Source organism: Hypomesus nipponensis, chromosome 5 (assembly GCF_054491055.1).
Source record: "Hypomesus nipponensis isolate SF chromosome 5, ASM5449105v1, whole genome shotgun sequence".
Lineage (NCBI taxonomy): Eukaryota > Metazoa > Chordata > Actinopteri > Osmeriformes > Osmeridae > Hypomesus > Hypomesus nipponensis.
Window position 1 is genome coordinate 7753771 of NC_140365.1, and position 23129 is coordinate 7776899.

At 52.4% G+C, this 23129-nt stretch overlaps 2 protein-coding genes across 3 annotated transcripts in view; both read right to left on the reverse strand.

The window, feature by feature from the left end:
* Positions 1–1834: 1834 nt before the first annotated feature.
* On the reverse strand, positions 1835–18329 carry ints2 (integrator complex subunit 2). Of its 2 annotated transcripts, none has more exons than XM_084698665.1 (25): positions 17537–18329; positions 16578–16878; positions 16268–16406; positions 16054–16156; positions 15779–15892; positions 14445–14575; positions 14181–14351; positions 13642–13862; positions 13336–13461; positions 13030–13101; positions 12128–12242; positions 10969–11037; positions 10718–10852; positions 10366–10542; positions 9304–9412; positions 8307–8411; positions 7958–8122; positions 6569–6770; positions 5798–5923; positions 5006–5207; positions 4531–4779; positions 3688–3795; positions 3347–3452; positions 2874–3050; positions 1835–2704 (listed from the first exon to the last, which is right to left on the reverse strand). In XM_084698665.1, exons 2-25 carry the CDS (start codon positions 16868–16870, stop codon positions 2529–2531), a joined length of 3591 nt encoding a protein of 1196 aa, XP_084554791.1. In that variant the 5' UTR covers positions 16871–16878; positions 17537–18329; the 3' UTR covers positions 1835–2528. The 2 variants fall into 2 exon arrangements, with proteins under 2 accessions (XP_084554791.1, XP_084554792.1); XM_084698666.1 differs by having other exon boundaries at positions 16578–16945.
* A 729-nt stretch (positions 18330–19058) lies between these two features.
* The window catches only part of med13a (mediator complex subunit 13a), a 53377-nt gene continuing 49306 nt past the window's right edge, over positions 19059–23129 (reverse strand). The window contains exons 26-30 of the mRNA XM_084698330.1: positions 22071–22259; positions 21685–21836; positions 21340–21504; positions 20378–20478; positions 19059–20161 (exon numbers count right to left, since the gene is read on the reverse strand). Coding sequence (XP_084554456.1) covers positions 20029–20161; positions 20378–20478; positions 21340–21504; positions 21685–21836; positions 22071–22259 — 740 coding nt within the window. The 3' untranslated portion in view covers positions 19059–20028. The remainder of the gene's footprint in view (positions 20162–20377; positions 20479–21339; positions 21505–21684; positions 21837–22070; positions 22260–23129) is intronic.

Genomic DNA, 23129 nt, shown 5'->3' on the forward strand with positions numbered 1-23129 from the left:
ACCAAACGATCTCATAATCACTCGGCGACTTAATTCAGTCACCTTCAGGAGTAGGTTCCTTCTTTCTCTCTGCATTGCAGAGGAAAAAGGATGTTTGAGTGCATGCTTGTGTGTGAGCCCTCGAGGGGGTGGAGAGCAGAGATGTGTGTGTGTGTGTGATTTGTAAGCAGCGCAAGGTGTTATAAACACAGCAGCACCCCAGAAAGAAAACAGAACAGCTCTGTGATTTCACCTCCGCCTGCCTCAGGCATATCTCTCAGAGCATCAGAGAGTTACAGCATGCTAAACTCTGCACACCGCAGTGTGCCTCCCATCAGCACCCACAACAACATCAGGTCTCACGGATCATGAATTCAAATGGAGCTCAATAACCCACCATGGATGATAGATATACACCCCGGCAGTTTGTGTGTTGGGTGAACGCGATATCCTAGTCCTCTCACACAGCTCCGTTGCACAAGCCAAACTGCTCATGATTTATTCGAGGAGTCTGTAAGGGTTGACAAAACCCAACAGCCCTGTGAGGGGGGAAAATTGAGAAATCTATTGGAGGTCAGGGGTCTAACTACATGTATAGCATTCCCATGTATATAATACAGTGCCATCACATTGTCTGTAAAGCTAATCCACGACAGCCAGCTTTTCATAGTTGTTCTCGAAGAGGTGGAAAAACACTTGATTGCATTGGACTGAAGTAACAGCCATAAATCTGAATCATGTAGGACTGCAGCTGAGGAAGTCTGGGACTGAGACTACCCATCTATGGTGTGGCAAGAGTGCCCTCTGGTGAACAAAATATCTTTAACAAACAGCCTGACTGTTACAGTGGGGGAGGCTGTTCCTTGTGCTGCCTTCGGGTCACATGACCCAAAGGTTCACAAAGAACCATCATTGTGTTGCGACAACTTTGCCCAATACAAAAACAAATAAAAAGCATGTTCTTTTAACTTTTGCGATGTGAAAAGTCTGAGACAGCCCGATGGTTAAAAGAAAATTCTTCACTTTGTTTTTGTATGCGGTAAAGTTGTCGCAATATGACGGTGGGTCACAATGACTGATGGGTCAGAATGACCCGAAGATAACACAAGGGTTAACGCGTGCATCTGAAACTAAGGAAAGTTTGTTTCTCAGCTCCAACCCACCTGATTCAAATGAATGGTCGTTATCAGGGTTCTGCTGAGTTTGATAACGACCCACTCATTTGAGTCAGGTGTGTTGAAGCTGGGAAACATCTAGAACATGCAGGTCCCCGAGGACCAGGGTTGAAGACTACTGCTGTACAAAGTGTTCACACACAGAGCCCATAGGAATACGCCTGTCAGCTCCACGTATTCCTCAAATGACCCTGCAGATTGCACATAAGCATCACTTTGTTTGAATACTTCCTACATTTGAGAAGTGCTTCTATTCCACGAGCAATCCCTTCCAATCACGGAAGCATCACTTTTTCAAAACATTAAACGCAACGCTTCAGCAGCAACCCACCGCAGAAGGGCTCTCAAAGAATTGGACAGCGCCGTCAGTAATAGCTAACGCAACATGATTAATGGATTCACATTGTGGAGCCTTGGGCTCGGGATATCTTCAATCTGACTTGAGACACAGCCATTATGAATGAGTGGCTTACCTTGGAGTTGAGGCTGCCAGGCTGACTGAGGTTAAACAGGTATGACACACCACGTCAGTGCATCATGCCCTGAGGCAATTATTGAATTCAGGTGTTTGAGCCCCACACATTGCTTACAGCCAACTAAAGCCACAAGCTTTGACTTATGCTACGTTCAAGTAAGCCATTTTGACACAAACAAACAATGAAGCAGTAAAGGAGACCACAGGTGGTTGTTTTTTTTCCATGTTTTCTTTTTACAAACGTGTACAATACAAAACTACAAATTGAGTCCACAAGTCCCCTCATACATTTTTCCGCAGAGTAAAATGTGTCCAGTGGTCAAATAAACAGACCAATAGCATGAGACAGGACCCAACAATTCATACATTGTTGGAGGAAAATAAGAACTAATGAGGAACTTGACATGTCATTACGTACAAAACGTAGCGCTCACAATTTATACCAAAAAGAGAAATGACAAAGTCGGCATTCACACTACAAACATTCTCTAAATCGCACTCATATTTGTATTTATTCCCAACATACTACTTACCATGTCTTACTGAATCCCACTGAAGAAAGACACCTGTGTGTGTGTGTGTGTGTGTGTGTGTGTATAACACGAGTCTAGAAGTACCTAAAAACGTCCAAACTCAATAGGCTGCCAGTGAATTTGGTTTGGGACCCAGAATGACCGGCCCACCTGATGACCAACCGCTCCCCACCAGCGTGGCTCCAGTCGGCTGCGATGACTGCCCACCAGTGCGTGGCCACTTCAAAACAAACAGCAGGACTCGTGCGTTTGACAGTCTCCCTGTGGGTGTGGCCCGTCTATGAGCAGAGCCAGCTTCCCTCCAGGTCTTGTGAGCACGTCTGTCTAGAAACCTCAGTGTCTGCGCACGTGCCTGTGTGTGTGTGTCTACAGGCCATGCAGGCTGGTGCTGATGATGTCCATGAAGGTGGCCTCTATGCGGTAGCAGAGCTGGACGTCTGAGTCGGCTCCCCCCAGCTGCTCTGCCGTCCTCTGGGACAGGCTCAGCTTGGAAGCCCCCGCGCCCTGCACCTCCTGGGGCTTCTGCTTCAGGTACTGGAGGCCTGCAGCACAGGGGGGGTGGAGACAGAGGGGGTGGAGACAGGAGGGGGTGGAAACATAGGGGGTGGAGACAGGAGGGGGTAGAGACAGAGAGGGGGGAGGGGTCACACGTTAGAGACGTTCTCTCCAAGAGCCTTGGTGACGGTTGGTGAGCGGGAGCGGGCGACTCACGGGCGATGAGGGGGTCGATGTCCCTGGCCTTGGTGGCCACGTCGGAGGCACACACCTGGCCCACCTGCACCAGCAGGGCGGCCACGTCGTCGTACAGGGGAGGGAAGGCCTGGCAGAAGGCCACCAGGCACGGCAGCGTGGGCATGAAGAAGGAGAAGCGCTTGGCCCGGGTCAGGACTGAGGGGAGGGGGGAGAGACGTGTGGGTGAGACCAACAGCAGAGGGGGCCGGGGGAGAGAGAGCGCAAACAGGTTCTGCACGGACACAGATCCACCAGCAGATGGCGGCGTGATATCAAGAAACAATGGAGGAAGAGGAAATCTCCCATGTCATCGGATACTTGAGAAGGACAGAGCAACACAAATGAGGGGAATAATGAGACTGAGCTCAGTCAATGCCCGAGCAAACAGCAGAGAACAAAGTGAGACGGAGAATGAAGCTAAGCTAGGGGGGCTAGCCGGTCGGGGGACTGACCTGTGAGCAGGGTTGCCATGACGCTGACGGCCAGGCGGGCTACGCTCAGGGACTTGGGCAGGGCGTACTGGGTGCACAGGTGAGACAGCAGCTGGATGGCAAAGATCTGAGGAGGGAAACAAACCCCCACACTGAGTCACACCCCGCTTGGTCACCACGCCTGTCCTCCTGTCGACGTAGGACAGACACTGGCACAGAGCCAGCATCGCTGTGGGCTCCACGGCGAGGCCAGGAGAGGGGAGGGGAGAGGAGAGGAGGGGAGAGAGGAGGAAAGAGGAGACCAGAAGAGGAGAGGATGGGAGGAGAAAGGAGAGAAGGAGGAGGAGGGGGGGGGAGCTCACCTGCTTCTCCAGCTGAGGCTGGGCCAGCAGCTCGGGGATGAAGTCCAGGCAGATGTGGATGGAGGGGATGCCTGCCACGGTGAGGGGCAGCAGGGCCTGGGGGTAGCCCTGGGAGGAGACGGCCACAGGGGGGAGGAGACCAGGAGGCCAAGGGGGAACAGCGAGGGGACGGGGAAGAAAAAAAAAAAAAAAAGATTACAAGGGATTAAGGGAGAGCTTAATAATCAGTGGATGAGTGTTTAGTAGTAGCAGTATAATTTGATGAGCCATTTCATCCAGAACACACACACACACACACACGGCAGCTTGTGCGAGCAGCATGAAACCGCGGCGGATTACTGCGACAGAGGGCCAGGATTGCAGTGACGAGGTCTAACATATGGCGGGCGGCTCGTTGCGGGAGCGCTGCAGTCATTCAGGCTCACCGAGCGCCGCCGCTGTTGTTGTTGTGACTCGCAGCAACTACTGCGGCTCGACGCCTGACCGCGTCTTAGCTGACCGCGCTTGGACTCGACCACATGCTCGTCTCACCGCGCCAAAACGACGTTTCATACGGCGTGTATAGAGAGAGCAGCCGCAGCAACTTGTGCGGGGTTATAGGACCCGCTGGCTTTCTGGGTGAAGGGGAACATTCTGTTGACATTCCAATACAGCCACTCGGGGTTCAAATTGGTTTTGATCGGCATGTATTTAGAGGGTCCATAGAGATTCTCCGGGATATTCTTTTTGTCAGTGGAGCGGTTATGAAATACGAGAAGCAGCCGATCGAGACGAAATCGGCAAAGTGAACAAGGCGTGGAGAAGACGCCCGTCTCCTGGTCTGCGCGCGCGTGGGGTCGTTACCTGGAAGTGCACTAGCTTGGCGATGTTGGGGTCGGCGATGAACATCTGGTGGAGCAGGCAGCAGATGAGACACTGCACCTCCCTCAGGTCGCTGAGCAGCCCCCCCTCCTGCTCGCCCGGGGCCCCGGGCCCCCCGGGCTCTGCGGGGCCCCTCACGCCGCTCAGCAGGCTCTCGCCCTCCGACCCCAGCTGCTGGCCCTCCGAGGAGGGCAGACACACCTCCAGCAGGATCTGGACCGCTGCACTGTCCTGGGAGGGAACACACACAGAGAAGAACAAAGGTCATTTGGGAAGTGTGTGTGTGTTTGTTTGTATGTGAGGTGTACATGTGTATGCGCGTGTGGTACGCGTGTGTATGTATGCGAGGTGTAGTGCAGGTGTCTGGTGTGTGTGTGTGTGTGTGTGTGTAATGTGTGCGTGTGTGTAATGCGTGTGTGTATTGTGTGTAATGTGTGTGTGTGTGTGTGTGTGGTACCTGAGCTGCCAGCAGGGCGTTCTTGAGCTCCTCGCGCGTGACCTCGGGGGTGTCGGGCTGGCCCGTGAGGCCCAGGTTAGAGATGGTCTGGCTCTGCCTGTCCAGGTCGGCCGTCTCCTTCAGGTGGGAGTTCAGGTAGGCCTTGGAGGCCAGCAGGTAGCCGTTCAACATGTGGAGGACGATGTCCATCAGGGGAGGACACCTGGACACGGACACACACGTAAGTCCCCCAAAACAGAGGTAACATCCTCACGACAGTTAAGTCCAATTTCATTTCAGCACTGACTCCCGTCTCCAAGTATGGAGTCTGCAGCTCTAGAGAATGTGGTTGTGTACCGTAACCAACCCTAACCGCCCACCAGATGGATATACTGTCTCTCCCTCTCTCTCTGCTTCCTACCTTGGCTGTGGTGGCGCTACCCAGCATGCCGCGCTCCTCACCTGTACGCCCTGCTGTACCCAGCATGCCGCGCTCCTCACCTGTACGCCCTGCGCTACCCAGCATGCCGCGCTCCTCACCTGTACGCCCTGCGCTACCCAGCATGCCGCGCTCCTCACCTGTACGCCCTGCGTTACCCAGCATGCCGCGCTCCTCACCTGTACGCCCTGCTGTACCCAGCATGCCGCGCTCCTCACCTGTACGCCCTGCTGTACCCAGCATGCCGCGCTCCTCACCTGTACGCCCTGCGCTACCCAGCATGCCGCGCTCCTCACCTGTACGCCCTGCGTTACCCAGCATGCCGCGCTCCTCACCTGTACACCCTGTGCTACCCAGCATGCCGCGCTCCTCACCTGTACACCCTGCGGTGGCAGCGCAGCACAATGAGGGGGTCCACCATCAGGTCGTTCTGGCTGTACGTCTGCTGCCGCGCCATCTTCGCCGAGGGCTGCAGGGCATTCACCGTCATCACCCACAGCCTGGCGCGCACAGGGACGCCTGCGTTACTCACACAGGACCAGGACCAGGCCCCAGCCCACCCCCCCACCCCCCCCTCCGTTCAGTCGAGCCAAACTAGCCAGAGGGCATGGTCACCTCAGGGTGGAGGGTCAGTATGAAATAAGTGTCCGAATCGAACCGCTTTTGGAGAGGTTCCCAGTTTGTCTTTAGCGACGCTGCCCTGAGGGTGGCTTGGATTGATTAGGGGGCCTTTTTCCTCTGAGTCAGAGAAGCACCGAGTCTGGAAGAACTGGATTCTTCCCCTCTGCTGGCTGGCTGGCTGGGGCAGGCTTCAATCAATGTGTGTAAAGAGAGGGTCCCCACTAAGGCCCTGCTCGTACTTGTACCTGCTCGTGCTTGTGACTGTGAGAGAATGTGTGTGTGTGTGAGAGAGGGAGATCGATCAGCTCCTCTCCTCTTCGGTGTGGTGACCCTGGGGACCTGTGGGGCCCGTGTCATCCTGTCCAGTTAGGAGGCTAGGAGCTGACCTGACCCCAGCCCAGCTCCTCAGTCCACTCCCAGTCAACATGGGGGGAGGGGGGACAACGACGAAGGGAATGACACAAGCCCTATCGGGCAACCCCCCCCCCCCCCCCGAACTGTCTCGGCCCAGGCCCCGGCCCTACCTGCGGGGCATGACGGTGTTGAGGACCATCCACAGCTTGTTGAGGGTCTGGATGATGCGCCTGGGGACGCCCGACTGCAGCAGCAGGGTCAGGCTGCCCGTCAGGGCCTCTGCGTAGGGCATCAGGTCCCCCGCCGACAGCAGCGTCAGGTGCTCCAGGATCCGCATCAGCCTGGGCCCGCTGGACGGAAGCTTCTGGAAGGCTGGAGGGGGGGGGGGGGGGGGAGGAGACATACTGTATTTAATGATGTCATACATCAGTAGCCATGTAGTGATACACACACCCCCCTACCCACTTCAGGAGGCGAGGGAATGGAATACTTTTAAAAAGAGAGTTGAGGTCTAGAGTGACTCGTGTGGGTCAAACCACACTGACGTGGAAACACGCTCCATGGGTAGAATGCTATGAAAAGAGGTCAAACTGCAGAGCCCGTTTGATCTGGTCGGTTGTTTTAGATCAGTGTTGAACAGAGAGAGACAGAAAGAGCACATATCTCTGCGAGTAAAAGAGAGGAGAGAGAGAGCGAGAGAGTGGAGAGACTTCCCACTCCTCTTTGTTCTGCAACTGAGTCATTCGCTTCCAAAGGTCAGGCTTCACATCTAACCGGAGGCTGGTCAAATCACACAGAGAGAGAGAGAACAGTCCAGCTAGCTTCCCAACCAGCCTCACCCAGCCTCTGAGACCCGCAGCCTCTCCCCCCCCCCCCCCCCCCAGCTTCAAGCACTTACAGAAGCAACACAAAGGGGAAAAAAGCCCTTTAGGTTAACATCCTCCCTTTGGTTTTTACTAAGAAAAGCAGTTCTCCACAGTGGCACACCGTTGGATTAAATCATGTTTGGATTTCCATAATCAGATGTCGTTTTGCAGATTAGATTAGCCTTGCCTTGGAGCACAGGGGGATAACTCACAAAGGAGAGAGAGAGAGAGAAGAAACCATAAGGACCATGTGTTTCTATGTGTGCATGCGTGTGTCTGTGTGTGTGTGTGCCTAGGCCTGCTGTATCAGAAGGCTCGATCTGTTATTAAAGTCTAATAGCAGTCTAATCCTCCAGACAGTGGGGCCTGGGGGATTACTGCACACTGATCTGGACCAAGGGGGAGGAGGGAAGGAAGGAGGGCTCGAGGCTGTTCCTCTGAAAGCTCGGGATCTGCCGTTGACAAACTCCCCATGACTGACTCCCCACGCACCAGTGTCGCGCCACGCCCTCTTCACTCACCAACCCTACCGTCCACCTAAAACCCCTCAGCCGAGCTCGTCTAATCTCAGGATCCTCTAATCTCAGGATCGCTCTCGTTAACCCTGATTTAAACACTCCACCACCCCCTTTTCCATCTGATTGCCCCCCCCCCTCCCCTTTATTGATCCCCCCCCCCCCCCCCAATGCTCACCCTCGTGCAGCTGGCTGTGGGAGTATCTGCAGGTGTTGCTGGGCAGCAGCATCCTGCGCAGCAGGGGCAGGGTGCCCGTCACCTCCTCCTCACACACCCAGTCCTCCACCATGCACAGGTGGGGGTAGTTGGTGGCCAGCAGGCGCAGCAGGGCAGAGTGGAGGCCTGGAGGAAGGGACGTGGAGGGGGAGATCGTCAGAGGGTGGGGACTGGGGGTGGGTATCGTGAGGCATCCGTTTGATTCAACTTTGTGTCAGTCATGCGCAGCTGAAGTCGTAGGTGGGGTTTCCACGATAACACGATTTGGTGGACATGGTAAATGTCTGCAGTGGGGGGCCAGGCCTTGTACCTCCCAGCTCCTGCTGGAGCCCCTGGGCCTGGGTGATGAGGTACTTGATGGGGATCTGGTCCATCAGAGTGGCCGAGTACGACCGGGGCTTCCTCTGCATCAGAGCTGGGGAGGAGATAGGGGGGAGGAGACGGGGGAGAGGGCGGAGACAGGTGGGGAGAGGGCGGGGGAGGAGATAGGTGGAGTAGAGGAACCAGGGGGAGGTGGAGCAAAGAAAGGGAGAAGCCAGGGGAGAAGCAGAGGCGAGTAGAGGAGAAAGACGGAGAGGGGAGGAAGAAAGGCGGGGCGGGAGAGGAGAGAGAGAGAGGACGACAACAAGAGAAGAGAGGCTTTATTGGGATGGACTGTGTCAGTGGTAGTCCAGCGCTTGCATTTCCAGGGGCCACGGTGATTTTTCACCACCGTAGGTTCATTAACACCGCCGATGGGCGCCATCATTCTTCCTTTGGACGGAGCGGGGAGGACTTAGGTAAACACAGCTATTAAAGAGAGAGCAGGGGAGAGGATGGGCATAAACCTTGATGCAAATGAGGACTAATGGAGAGGGCCGGAGGAAAGCTCAACATTAAGAGGGGGGGAAAAAACACTGACTGGGCTCGCTGCAACCTGGCCTAACCTACAGCTGTCCTACGCTCCTGTGGCTAAGCTAGCACTCTGGCACCTCTCCCCCTCACTGGGCTGCATCGGACTGAATGAAAGGGCTGGCAGAGCCACAGCCAACGTTCAACAGGAGGGATGAATCACTCAAGAGAGATGGAGAGAGAGAGAGAGAGAGAGGGGGGGGGGGGGGGAAGTCCTCTCGCTCAACAACAGGAGGCCAAAGTCTGACGAGCTGCCTGGCAGACACACTCCCTCAGTCTGACATGCTGCACACCTTCCTGAAGAGACACGCACACGCTAAAAAAGACGCCTGGATAGTCGGGGGGAGATATGCGGGGAGGAGGGGGCATGGCACTGAGGAGGGGAGTGAGGGTGGAGAGGGGGTCGGGGCTCGTACCCAGGGCCTTGGTGCTGACCAGGAGGGCTTCCTCGTACGACAGGATGTAGTAGAGGATCAACAGCTGGGTGGTGATGCTGTAGCGCTGGCGAACTCGCCCTCCCTCGCCCTGCAGACAGAGAGAGTGAGAGAGACAGAGAGTGACAGAGTGAGAGAGGGGGGGGGGTGTACAGACAGTGAGTCACAGAGAGAGACACAAGGAGAAAGATGAATATAGAGGACAGAGAGAGAGCGCCAGGAGAGAGAGCGCCAGGAGAGAGAGCGCCAGGAGAGAGAGAGAGAGAGAGAGAGAGAGAGAGAGAGAGAGAGAGAGAGAGAGGAGGAAGGGGTTGACAAGGAAGGGTCAGGGACAGGTCAGCTGCAAATGCATCTCTCCACGGGGCAGCAGCGGCCCCCTCTTAGCGACAAATCGTCCCTCTCTCGTCGCAGGACCAGCAAGGCGGAATAAGAGGATGAAGTGGATAGGGGGGTGTGTGTATCACTACATGGCTACTGATGTATGACATCATTAAATACAGTATGTCACTGGCTGCAGTGCAGACACAGTAATAGGCTGGGGGAACCATAATGACATTAAAGGCAATTTACTCTGAACGGCCTCCAAACGGGAGGAATGAGGAGATTAATTGAAACCGACTACAAAGTCTACATCATTTGATGCTCAGCCCCCCCCCCCACAGTGAGCTTCTGTACTGGTCACTGGTGAACACGCTGCTCTCTGCAACCTTAGCTGTGAAGCTCCCCAGCCTGCCAGATCTATACTTCAGAGTGGGAGCAGATGGGAATAGGGGAGCGGCCATCGAACGGCGTGGACACATTACAGCACGTCTGGCCGCAGAGTCAAACCCCCCCTCCCCCCGTTATTGAGTTACTGGCCATGCCGGTGTGCTCCCAGCGACACTTGTCTTTACTGATGAATTTCCCTTCCGGGGTCCGCTGGGAACACGCGTGTCAACTTGATCGATCGATCGACGCAGAAGGATAGGGATATTGCCTGTAAGCCTAAACACCCCACACACACACACACACGCGCGCACACACACACACCCCAGGAAGACTCACGGGGGCAGAGCCCAGGAAGACGGCGAGGATCTCCTGCTCGGTGATGGGCTGGTTGGTGGCCTCGGGGTTGGCCTTGGAGGCGGGGGTGAGGATGGAGTTGATGTACACGTCTATGAGGGGCAGCAGCTGGGTGTGGAGGGGCGTGGACGTCTCGCACAGCTGCCGGTAGATCCAGTCCTACGGGGGCACGCGCACAGCAAACCTGACTCAGAGCGCTCTCTTCATGAGGACTCAGGACAGAGATAAACGTCTGAATTTCCACCTGTACAGGTCAGGTGTGTTGTGTGTGTGTCCCCCCCCCCCCCCCCCGTGTGCCCAGCAGGTGGAGCACCAGAGCCAGGTGGCTCCCTACCTTGATGGAGACCTTGTGCTTGGTGAAGGCCCGGCTGCGGAGCAGCTGGTAGATGCAGTGGATGGGCAGGAACCCCGTGATGTTGGCGCTCAGGTTGTTGGTGACGGCCACCCTCACGGCGTGGGCAGTCACCACCTGGGGGGGGGGGGGGGTGGAGAAGGAGACAGACTCAACGCTCTGCTCTGATGGGGCGTTCAGGTAAAACGCCCCGGGGCGAGACCTGAGGGACTTGGGCGGGGGTCGAGAGGTACCTGCTCGGTGAAGATCTCCTGGGTAAAGATGGTCTTCATCTTGCTCAGGGAGCTGGGCTTGATGGCGATCTGGAAGAGGAGTCAGAAAAAGAGGAGGGGTTTGACATTGAGAGACGGTGGGGAACGCTCTTACTGAGAACATGTGTTTTAGCCGCGCTGAGGCAGCGGTCCTCATTGTCCCAGTACCGTCCCAAGGAGCAAAATGAACCGTCCCAAACTGAACTTGACCTGTCCCAAAATGTGAATTCTTGTGTTTTTGCATGTTGACATTCTGAAATCTAGGGTTAATTGCAACACTAAGTCTTCTATACAGTCGTGGGGCTCAAATCAATGTCTGAATTTCAATGTGAATACACACACAAAAGAACACACCATGTTCTAGCGTGTTTCATATACACCAGTCTTTCACACTGAGAACACAGGGAGAACAGTCTTCCCTGGAGGCCTAAGGAAAGTGCGCCCCCCCCTGAATATTACAGTCTGGCCATTTATAAAGCAAATACAGTGATGTGTGTTACTGTGATCATTATGTATAATGAGTTTCATCTATACACCAGTTTTTCACACTGAGAACACAGAGGGAACAGATTTCCCTGGAGGCCTGAGGGAAGTGGTCCCCCCCCCGAATATTACAGTCTGATGATTTAGATGCAATACAGTGATGCCGGTGATGTATTTTACAGTGATCATTATAATAACCATAATACATTTATGATCAGATGATACACGGACCATATCACTATTGGACTATTGGACATACACAATGACTAACTTAAGAGACTTGATGCTCTTGATGACTTGAGCCTGCTAAATGAATACATGTCAATGTAACTGTCCCAGACATCTTTATCATGGTTGCCGGGACGACTGGCTGCCATTTATTTCTTGCTCTGCTGTGGGGAACCCCCCCCCCCCTGATTCTACACAGCCTATGATAGACAGCCCTGGGGGGAAAACAAATAGGTCCGGAATCGAATCACTTTGCATCTCATAAGATGACAAATACACTGGGATCAAAATATACCACAACTTGTTGCTTGTGTGTGTGTGTGTGTGTGTGTGTATGTGGCTCTGTGTAGCTGCAGTACAGCATCTACAGAGAGAGAGAGAGAGAGAGGCAGGTGTATCAAACCTCCCCGCCCCCACCCCTTCACCTCACCTTCATCCCCAAAGTGGAGCACACCAACTCGATGATGGCGCTGAGCTGGTTGCTATGGAAATACATGGCAACCAGTAACAGCATCTCTCCGAACGAAGCAGCTACGCCCGCGGCACTGTGTGACGTCGGGGGGGGGGGGAGGGGGAGGGAGGGAGGGGACAAAAGACAAGAGAGAGAGATTTAAAACATCCGTTTACCATGCCTCTTAGAGGATGGCACTTTATTAAACTGATTATGCCGTTACCCACACACACACTGCCACAGAAGCCCCCCCGCCCCCCATCCTCCCTCACAGCCCCCGCCAACACTCATTTACCTCCCTGCTGATGGGTCCACAGTTACAGATTTATTGCCCAGCGCGCACACACACACCCACACACGCACAGACTGAGGACAGGGAAAGCTCGACCGCTGCAATGATAACTCGGAGTGGATGAAGGTCTTATTCAATTCCAAAAAGCCTGTCAGAGCCCATCTGGTGTACACTCCTCGCACATACGCACAAGCGCACACACACACACACGCACAGCTAACACTCTCACCCTGTGTGCTCACACACACACACACACACACACATGACACACAACCCTGCTCTGTTTGTTTAGAGGTAGACAGTCTGCTGGCTTTAGGACAGTGATGCAGAGGTAGGTGGCAGAAACTGGGACATGAACACACACTCCTATTTGGCCAAGAACAGCGTAAATACTGCCATCGCGTGACACACACACACACACCACCAAACGACACGAGATGCAAACATTCATCTTCCACAACAAGACATTTCCCCTTCTTAGTGTTTTATGACGTAGGCCGAATTGTTTTCAAAACAAGGTCAGTTTTATGCTTTCACAGCTAATAAACATACACATGTGAAACACGGTAACAGATGATGATGCTTTTACCTTTCAAAGTATTCCTCCTCCTTGATCATCCAGCTGAGCCACATCACCATCAGCTGTTCCTGCTCCGGGGTGCTGGACACAACACACACACACACACACACACACACACACACAGAGCAGTGTTTCCCACAGATTAGAAAGCAATTTGTGGCGGGGGGGGGGGGGGTCGTTTCATGTCAGACCGGGGGTGGTGGTGGTGGGGAGTTCAAAATAATTCCTTCGTTAATAATTAGTTACACGGAACTTCCCAGTGGCTGGGAAGACAGAGAGAGAGGGAGGGTGTGTGTCTGTGGGTGTTGTCCCTACCTGACCAGGGTGGGGAAGGCCAGCAGCTTGCAGAAGGACAGGGAGACGAAGCGCACCCCAGCAGGAGTAGCCGGGGGGCGGCTGGTCATCAGCTGGAGGAGCTGCTCCGCCTCTTCATCGGTGGGCCTAGGGAGGGCAGGTGTTACACACTGACATACCCACACCACAATGACCATGCCCACACCCAACGCAGAAACACACACACACACAGTCTCAACAAACGCCGTCTCACGCCGACAAACCCGCAAAAATCGGCGTACGTGCGACGCACTCAAGCCACACACACACACAGAGGGCCGACCCTACCGGAGGCCCGCGATGCCCATGAGGGCGCAGTAGAGCCGGAGCAGGGCGCTGGCCTTGACCACGTGCTCCTCGCGGAGCCCCGAGTAGCCGGAGCTGCTCTCGGCGTCGCTCTCGCTGTCGTTGGGGACGTGGGTGCTGCGGGAGCGCGGCAGGATGGCCACCAGCTCCAGCAGCAGCTGCCGGCGCATCTGCCACAGCACCGAGCTGCTCTCCCTCTTACGCTGAGGGGGAGAGAGAGAGAGAGGGGGGAGAGGGAGGTAGAGGCACACAGTGAGAGAGAGAGAGAGACAGAGAGAGTGAGACAGAGAGAGAGCGAGAGCGAGACAGAGAGCGAGAGGGGTGAAGGCGGGGAAAAAAGGTGAAGGCCATGGGTGAATTACGGTTGACATTTCAGCAGGAAGTGAATGAATTCTGTATTCGTGAGAGTGTGTGTGTGTGAGGAGGCTGAGTGAAGGAGGAGGTTATCGTCCCCTCTTCTCGGGGGGCCTCCGTGACGGCAGGTGTCCCCCCTCCGGAGGGAGGCGGGGGGCTCGGCTCACCTGCTGTCCGTTGCGGATGAACATGCTGAACCAGGTGCGGACCTTCCCGTTGGTGCCCAGCAGCAGGCCGCTCACGTAGGAGACCAGGGGGCTGACGGCGTCGTCCGCCGTGTCCGGCTTGTAGTCCAGGGTCAGGGCCACCCCCAGGCCCGGCAGGTGACACTCCTCCACCTGGGAGCAGCCAGGAGCACAGGGGTCAGGGGGAGGGGGCCGAGCCAAACAGAGGGCAAGGGAAGGGGGTGTGTGTCTCCCAGAGTGACTCACCACCATGGCCCTGATGTTGAGGGCCTGGGAGGGGTTCATCTGACACAGCTGCCTCAAGGCCTCCGTCCTGCGACGGCCCCCCATGCTCTCCTCGTCCTGACGCTCGCCGTTCTTGATCAAGCCCCTGCACACTAGAAACACACACACACACACACCAAACACTTCAACATGACATTTCTAATGTGATCTTGTGCAAAATATTGCATTACAAACAAACTAAGGCCTGAGACATTTCTCATAACATTTTACAAAATTAAAAGTAAAGTAAAGTTGCAAAATCCTAAAACCCAATTCAGAATGATTAAATAAAAGGCATACTGTATTTCTGCCTAGTGTGTAACTTCATCTGTCTGGCAAATTTCACCATCATGTCAAACGGCCAAAGACAACCAAACGCTTTATAAATGAACTGAACCGTAAAACATTGATTGCTTTATGTGCCTGTAAAAAATGATTTATTGTCTCTCAAATTTCTGCATTTCACAAAACACATCTCACTCTGCCGGTTGTTCACTGCAAACTGACAGTTTAAAAGGCAGAATGTTTATGGTTGGCTGAAACTATGACATGGCACTGAAACGATATTTAGCATCCATCTCCGCTGCTTGTGGAGAACGGCATGCTGCACGTCAAAAAATAAGCATTGGAGCTAGTTACCGCTTCGCGGTAAAACGTGATCGCGGCTGATACTTCAGGACCGGCCTGCTTCCACAGATTCCCCCTAAAATTGATTCATTCCCCCCACGGCGCCGATAAAAGGGGCCATTGCTAAAAACAAGCCGGGAGGATTCACTAATGTTCAATCACTGCTATGTTATGCGGCTCACTGTTTCCTCCTCAAACCTCGCGCAAACAAGCCATTGACCCAGCCCTGACCCCACAGTGATGAGAAGGCACCAGAGGCAGCCAACAGCCCATTTCCTCATCATGCGTCTCTCCAACCTCCAAACACACTCCCTCATCCTGAGCAAGACAGTCATATTCATTACCTTTCCACCCAAAAAAAAAGGATACATTTATCTGCGCCAGAGGCAGATACATGGCTAGAATTAGAAGGGACATATTTAATTGGACGGGAAACGACATGACACGGCGAGTCGATCGTTTCTCAGACTAGAATTACAACAAGGCTTACACAGACAGGTACTTCCATTAAGTTAAGTGTACTTTGCTTTATGGAGCATCCGCTGACAGAGTATACGGGGTTCAACAGAAGTACTAATAAGCTGCTGATTAAAATGCTCTGGAGCTCCCATCTCTCCCCCCACCGCACCCCAAAAAACAGTTTGTCAGTTGCTTTAGTAAGTATTGGCCTTGAATGCAACCCACTGTACCTTCGTTGAAGCTGTCGGGGACGTTGGCGACCAGCAGACACAGGAACCAGTCACCGTTGCGCACGTGCAGCAGAGCCTCTGCCACGTCTATGATCGGCAGCAGGGAGGGCAGCTCTGTGGAGGACCGCAACGTCATTCAAGTTCAATCTCTCAGAACAGACGAAATCCCCAAACGGGTACTTTTGATGGAACATTTCACACCGTGATCAAATGTTAGGCATACATGGAAATACGAAATGTAGTCATATATATTTGTTTGAATCCGTTTCGTGTACCTGCTTGTAGGATACAGAGCACATCGGCCACTTCCTCCAGATACACGGGACTCTCAAACAGCTCAGAGGACTTCATGAAAAACTCTCCATTGGAGTCAGTCACCTAGACAGAAGGAATATGAAATGGATGAAAACAAACAACTGGTTCGACGGGCCACACGGCAACATGGGACCTGGCGGGTCCTCGCGATACACCAACAGCATGCCGAGTTACCTTGTTCATTATGGCCAGCAGTTCGCTGAGGGCGAGCCTCAGTCTCCGGAGAGGGTCGCTGTGTTCAAACTCCAGGGTGAGGCCATGCTGCAGCTGGGACACCAGGATGCTCTCTCCATTAGAGCCCCCTGCCTTATGTCTGTCACGAGGGAACAAACGTGTCAACACCTATCCAACACGCCAAACGCAAAAATGACGCCCCGAAGACGTGCCTCTGTTTTCATGTGACATTGCACCTGCAACTTTCATAATCAAACAGTGACGCTGCCGTGCGCCGGTTGGCTTGTTCGGCTCATCGGTCCCGTTTTACCTCAGCTGTTGCTCCTTGCGGGCGTCCTGCTCCAGAGCGTGGAAATCGACAGACAGGAGTGCCACGATGGAGTTGACTGCCTCCACTCCTGAGAGCAGGCGTAGGATGAGCTTCTTGTCCTGCGCCCAGGCTTGGCTCTGGTCTGCTGGGGCACACAGAGCCATCCTCACCAGGCAGGGCAGCAGCAGCCTCAGCTCTGGGTCACTGAGGGCTGCCAGACGCACCACGTCCACCTTCTGCATGGCCTCAAAGGCATAGGAGCTGACAAACTGCAGCCCTGCACTGTCTGACATATCTGTGTCTGAAAGAGATTATATTTCAACTTCGTGTGGTAGTTGCCCAGTCTGACCTTGTGTTGTTCCGTGGACCTGACAAATAAAAGACTTGAACTAGTTTCACACTTAATTCGTTCACACCAGGCTTCCTAATATGTCAGACAACGTGTGAATGACCAAACTATTTTATCCATACTTCATGACAGCTGAAATTATTTATCCTGCATTAGTGCTACCATAAAACCGGTAGCTGTAGAAGTGACTAATAGTACCGGCTAATACAATCTAGCTATTTTAGCAAACACAGGTAGCTAGCGAGACAACGTTAGCTAGCTAGGTTGCTCAGTATCTAGCGTTAGCCAACTTAACTGACATATTAATCAGAAAACAACTCGTATTAAAGGACCTAGGATTCCAGCGAATTAAATAATAACTTTCAGTCCACCCCACAACGTACCAAGATTGGTTTGTGGCAGTTCGCTAGCAACCAACAATAACTACTTCATAGCAGAGTAGCTTAGCAGCTAGCTAGCTAGCTAGAGTAGGTGTTGCGCTACTGTATCTACTTACGGGACAACTTAGAGATTGAGCTACTCAAGTTAGCATTACTTGCAAACTGCCCGGAGTGCAAGATAAATCTACAATTATAGCCAGTACTATTTTAAGAGGCACTAGTCAGCTTACCTTGATAAAGATAACCCTTTATAAATGTTCAACTGGAAATGCTGCCTATTAGGGCCTCAGAGTCAGACCTCGGACTGGCGTAGCTGTACAAAGAAGACCTTGTGGGCATCCGTTGAGGCTCACTTTCCTCTGAGAGCTAATCTGCTAGCTAGCGGGCTCTGAGCCCCATTCTAAATACATATCTGTATCTGCAAACGAATGCAATGTATGCCCAGATGAATATCTACAATGTAATCACAACAAAGTAATGAGTAGGTGATTACACAAAAGTATCAAATACAAAAAGCAGGGAATGTGTGTGTAGCTCTTTCAGCATCAATGCTAGCCATTATCAGTCTGGAGAGTACAACTGACTGCAAGTTCTCCGCGTGTACTGATGCATTTAGCCCGCTTCTGCGTTTGGGAGGTTTTGACAGCTAAACAAAAGGCTCATCCTCATCGATGACTTGAAAGTGACAACAAATCAATCATGATGAGATTACTAGGTAAAAAACCAGGACTGACTTCAAACTAACTTCCTATCGGCATTATTAGGACTTTTAAATATACACTTCAACATTTGTAAAAGCAATCTTAAAGGAAATAAAGCCATCACGTGGATTAAGCTAAACACTTGTTTGATGTAAGCATGGATAACTGGCACCAAAAAACAAAACGATTTAAACACAAGTCAGGCATAATTCAATTCTAAATGGACTAAACCCATAAATATCTCTATAAAGTATGTGGCAAATGCGGGCAAATACATTGTTTTAACTACTCTATTACAAACTTCCTGCAAGGATGGAGGACCTTGTGTCCGTTGTATAAAGCCATTTGCACTGTAATCTACAGTAATTTAATTTCTTTTTTTTTTATATTGTGGACCACGAATCACCATTTTCAAAACTATTTAATAAAATGGCACCAGACATCTAACTGAATATTAATTTTCAGATTTTCAAATCATTTTTCTGTATGTATCTACATCCAAAAGAGGACCACATACATTTTAATGTTCAAATATTTCAATTGCATGTAGAAATAAACCAAGACGAGCAAGAAAAAATACTTCGGTTTTCTGATCGTTGAAGAAGTTTCATTCTGAACAGGTGAAGATTCAGGTCACTGATCTTCCTCTGTGCACAAACACCCCAGATCCAGTGGTCATCCATAACAAGTTTAGTTAATTTACACCACACATTTACTTTCACACAAAAGTAAAATGGGGTTGGTCTTAATGCATCTGTAACCACTCCAAAAAGGGTGTCACAGGAGCCAAACCTATGAGTCAATTAGGAGTTTATGAGATCAAGGAGAGGTCTATAAAGGATGTGCTACAAAGGACACAGCATTTCTCCCACTTAGATATATAAACTGTTCTCTAATGGTCTAATGGTGTTATCTTTCGGGAGCTATGAGAATCAAACCAGAGGTTACATCCAAGACATGGCAATAGTCCTCGCTTTATTCTTGGTGTCCTTGTCTAATTGCACATCACAATCCCCTCCCCCAGTAATAAACACAAGCACAGAAGAATCAATTGAGTTGACGCACTTTATTCCTAAAACAGAAGCCGCACCACCCATCGCTGGCACGGCATTCATATATATTTATATATATTGCCGTTTGGTTTTTGTGTCTAAATGTGTGGTATAAAATACTATATACGACAATGTACCTCTTTATTTGAACACAGTGAACTTCATTGCTGTACAAGTCCTCTGCAGCTACAGCTTAGCTGCAAATCTTCCAGGCGCAAAGGCCTGGGCATAATTCTCCCTCTACTTCTTCTGTACATTGTAACAATACAAATATTCTGTCCCCATTACAAAAAATAATACTCTAAAAGCAACCTACTGCGACTTTATTCATGTTTCTGGGATTTTTTGTCGTTTTTTTTTATTAAGACGATTACATATATCTTAGACCAATTGCTTTAAAGCAGGAAGGCGATATAAACCTTCTTGATTTTTTCATATATAAAAGAGGTTAAGAAATAAGACAAATTATACATTTAAAAACTTACAATAAATAGATAGATGCAGGCATTTCATTTGGATAGAATGTCATCCAAAGGATTAAAAGGGAATTTCAGGTCTTAAAAGGATCCATTCTTGGAGAGGGGAGGGGGGTGGCGGCGGGGGCACAGATGTCCCTTCTCTTCCAATACTTCAGACTTGCTTCCCCACACGTACTGGCCAATGTCAACATTGCATACACAATGGCAACTGGGAACTCGTCTAATGCTCTCTCTCTCATTGGCTTCTATTATTTCCAATACAGGATTCAATCCCTCTACATGTATGTGTGTGCGCGTGTGTGTGTGTGTCACAGTGGCAGGAGATGGCTGAGCTGGTGCGATTACAGCAGGCCCTGGGATCCACTGCCATCCCACGCCGAGGTCCCCGTCCCTGTGGTCGTCTTCTGCCGTCGAGCTGGAGTCCCTCGGGAGCGTCCCCTTCTCCGGTGTCCTCCGCCCCCGTCGCCCTCCTCCCTCCTCAGACTGGCTGTTACAACATGTTCATGATGAAGTTGTACATCTGGTTGAGCACCACAAAGTGGATGGGCAGGCAGGAGCGCCGGTCCTGGGTGGCCGGGTCGCACGTCAGCCAGGAGAGGGCGTTGTACTGCTCCAGCACGAATCTGCAGACGGGAGACAGAGGAAAGGACCGCACGTTTACTCACACACACAGGGAGAGAGACTCGGCTTTCTTGGGAAGCTCCCCGCGGGACCATCTGATGAAGTGGGCCGTTAACACGCTTTTCAAAAACAGCTGAATAGGTGTGCGGGCGAGAGGGCGAACCGACCGGGCGGGCGGGCGGGCCCCCTCCAATCTGAGGAGGCGTGGGTGTGTTTACCTGAGTACGTCTGAGGTCTGATTGGAGTCGAGGGGGTGGGAGTGTTTGCTGTGCAGCAGTTCGTCTGATTGCACTGAAGACACGTGGAGGTGCAGAGAGGCCTGGGCAGAGGAGGAGGAGGAGGAGGAGGGGGGGAGGATCATTGTCAAACTCCAGACAATCTCACAGTGGAGCCAGAGCAGTGATCAGCCAGTACACCCTGGCTAAGGGGAATACATCGGAAGAAAGTAGCCAGACAAAAAAAAAGCGTCATTCATCTCTGTGACGGCGTATCTACCTCGGGTGTTAGTCAGGGTCGGCCCTGCCAGCACACACGTGAGCGGAGACACACACACGCGCGCGCATGCACACACACACACACCTCTAAACCACCACTGGATGTTAATTATTCAACGGTTTCCTTTGCTGGAGAGTGAATCAATAATGGAGGAGTGTGGAGAACACGTCACACGTGAGCCCAGGTAGGAAGGACAGACACACAGACAGACAGACACACAGACAGACACACACACAGACAGACAGACAGACAGACAGACAGACAGACAGACAGACACACAGACACACAGACAGACAGACACACAGACAGACACACACACAGACAGACAGACAGACAGACAGACACACAGACAGACAGACAGACAGACAGACACACAGATAGGTCAGACACAGACATGCAGGAGGGAAGGAAGGCAGGCAGACAAAGACAGATAGGCAGACAAGCAGGCAGTCAGACAGACACACAGACGGCAGGCAGGAAAGAAGGCAGACAAAGACAGATATACAGACAAGCAGGCAGGCAAACCGACAAGACAGACAGACAGTCATATTTAAAAAGAGATTCAGGATGACTGAACAAGACAGATCCAGCCATATGAAACCGAGACAATGTTAAAGGCACAGTTGACCTTGCACAAAGATGCCTGCAGAGTGAAGTCAGCTGGTGAAGGTAAACATCACGGTACCTTAAGGAAAAGGGGACACTGGTTCTGGGCTTGAGGGCAGGCTGACCAGAACCAGTCAGGCAGTGGGCCGGCTTTGGCTGTGGACACAAAGTAGCCCAGGGCCAGGGGCTGCTGCAGGATGTTGGGGGTCTCCTCGTGGGTCTCCATCCTGTCTGCACTCTGGCCCTGCAACACAGGAGGAGAGGGGGGGGGGGTTAGATGGGGTGGAAGCAGACAGCAGACATAACCCATGGTTATTTCTGACTGGAGAGAAAGTGTCACGGTCTTTAGACTTGAGTTCAGTCCGTTTGCGGTATCTCCTGATTCTAAAGGTTTCTAGAGGTTTCTAAAGGTGTGTGTGCCTACCTTGCTGCCGTCTCCTCCGTGGTGGTACTGGGAGCCTGGGGAGTGGACTGGAGAGGTGGTGGGCGAGGCTGGCAGGATGTTGATGATGTCTGGGTCTACAAGGTCATTCTCCTGGTCCAGCAGGTCGAAGATGCCCATGACCTCGCCCGATTCTGGAGACCCCCGCCCAAAAAAATATTATGTGAGTGACAAGTGTCGAAAAGTCAAAAGTAAAAAACAAAAAAAACAAAACACCCGTTTCCAAATGTCTGCACAGTTGTATTCTCATTTTGGGATTTTTCCGTGAGGACATGTCGCTTCTCCCCTGCCATGGGTGTGATGTGACTCCTACCCTGTCCAGATGGGAAGGATGAAGGGGGGGGGGGGGGGAGGAGGAGGTGACTCACCCGTGGTGGCGTTGAAGGCGATGTCGATGTTGGTGTCAGTAGTGTAGTTGGAGCTGGCCACCTGGACGAAGGCGGAGGTGGGGAACACCAGGATGTGGGTGCAGGACGTGTCCTGCGGCGTGCTCAGCTGGGACGTCTGCATGTTCAGGGTGGTGCTGCGGCCGAACACGGAGCCCGTCGACACTGAGTCTGCAGAGAGAGAGAGAGAGAGAGAGAGAGAGAGAGAGGGAGAGACAGAGGGAGAGAGAGAGAGAGGGAGAGAGAGGGGGCAAAAGAGAGGGAGAGAGAGAGAGAGAGAGAGGGAGAGAGAGAGGGAGAGAGAGAGGGGGCAAAAGAGAGGGAGAGAGAGAGGGAGAGAGAGAAAAAGAGAGGGAAAAAGAGAGGGCGAAAGAGAGGGAGAGAGAGAGGGAGAAAGAGAGGGTGAAAGAGAGAAAGAGAGGGAGAGAAAGAGAGAGTCAGGTCAGTGCATACATTCACATGCCGATACATTATGTGCATTCAGCACACACACACAGTCAGCGGCTGTAATTGGCACGTCCTAATAATCCATTAGTCCCCTTATGTACGACGTTAACAATGTCCGCCGAGTGCTGACTGGTGTAAATCCCCCCCTCTTTCTAACAGAGCCATCCATTATCCCCTTAAAACACTTTATCTGTAAATCTGTATTAAACGTGTGTTTGGGAGGAAGGCCAGCCCTCCACTCGGTTCTCCAGATCAGACCGGCAGATGTGGCTGATCTCCATGGACCAGAGGGCTGCTGGGAGGAGGCCACACGGGTGGGCCTCAGCCCAGGGCCTCCTCCCAGCCCAGCCCAGGGCCTCCTCCCAGCCCAGGGGCCTACGCCACGCAGCTCCAGCCCTGTCACCACCCAAAATAAACCCCCATCGATCAGGCGCTCCATCACATCAAGACAAAAATCGATTGGAGGCTCTGAAACCTGTGCTTTATGAGCGCGAGGAACACGGTTCCCGGAGCCATCCATCTGAGCGCGATGAAGGAGGGACATGGGTTATGATAGCTGTCGCCATCCATCACACACACACACACACACACGTC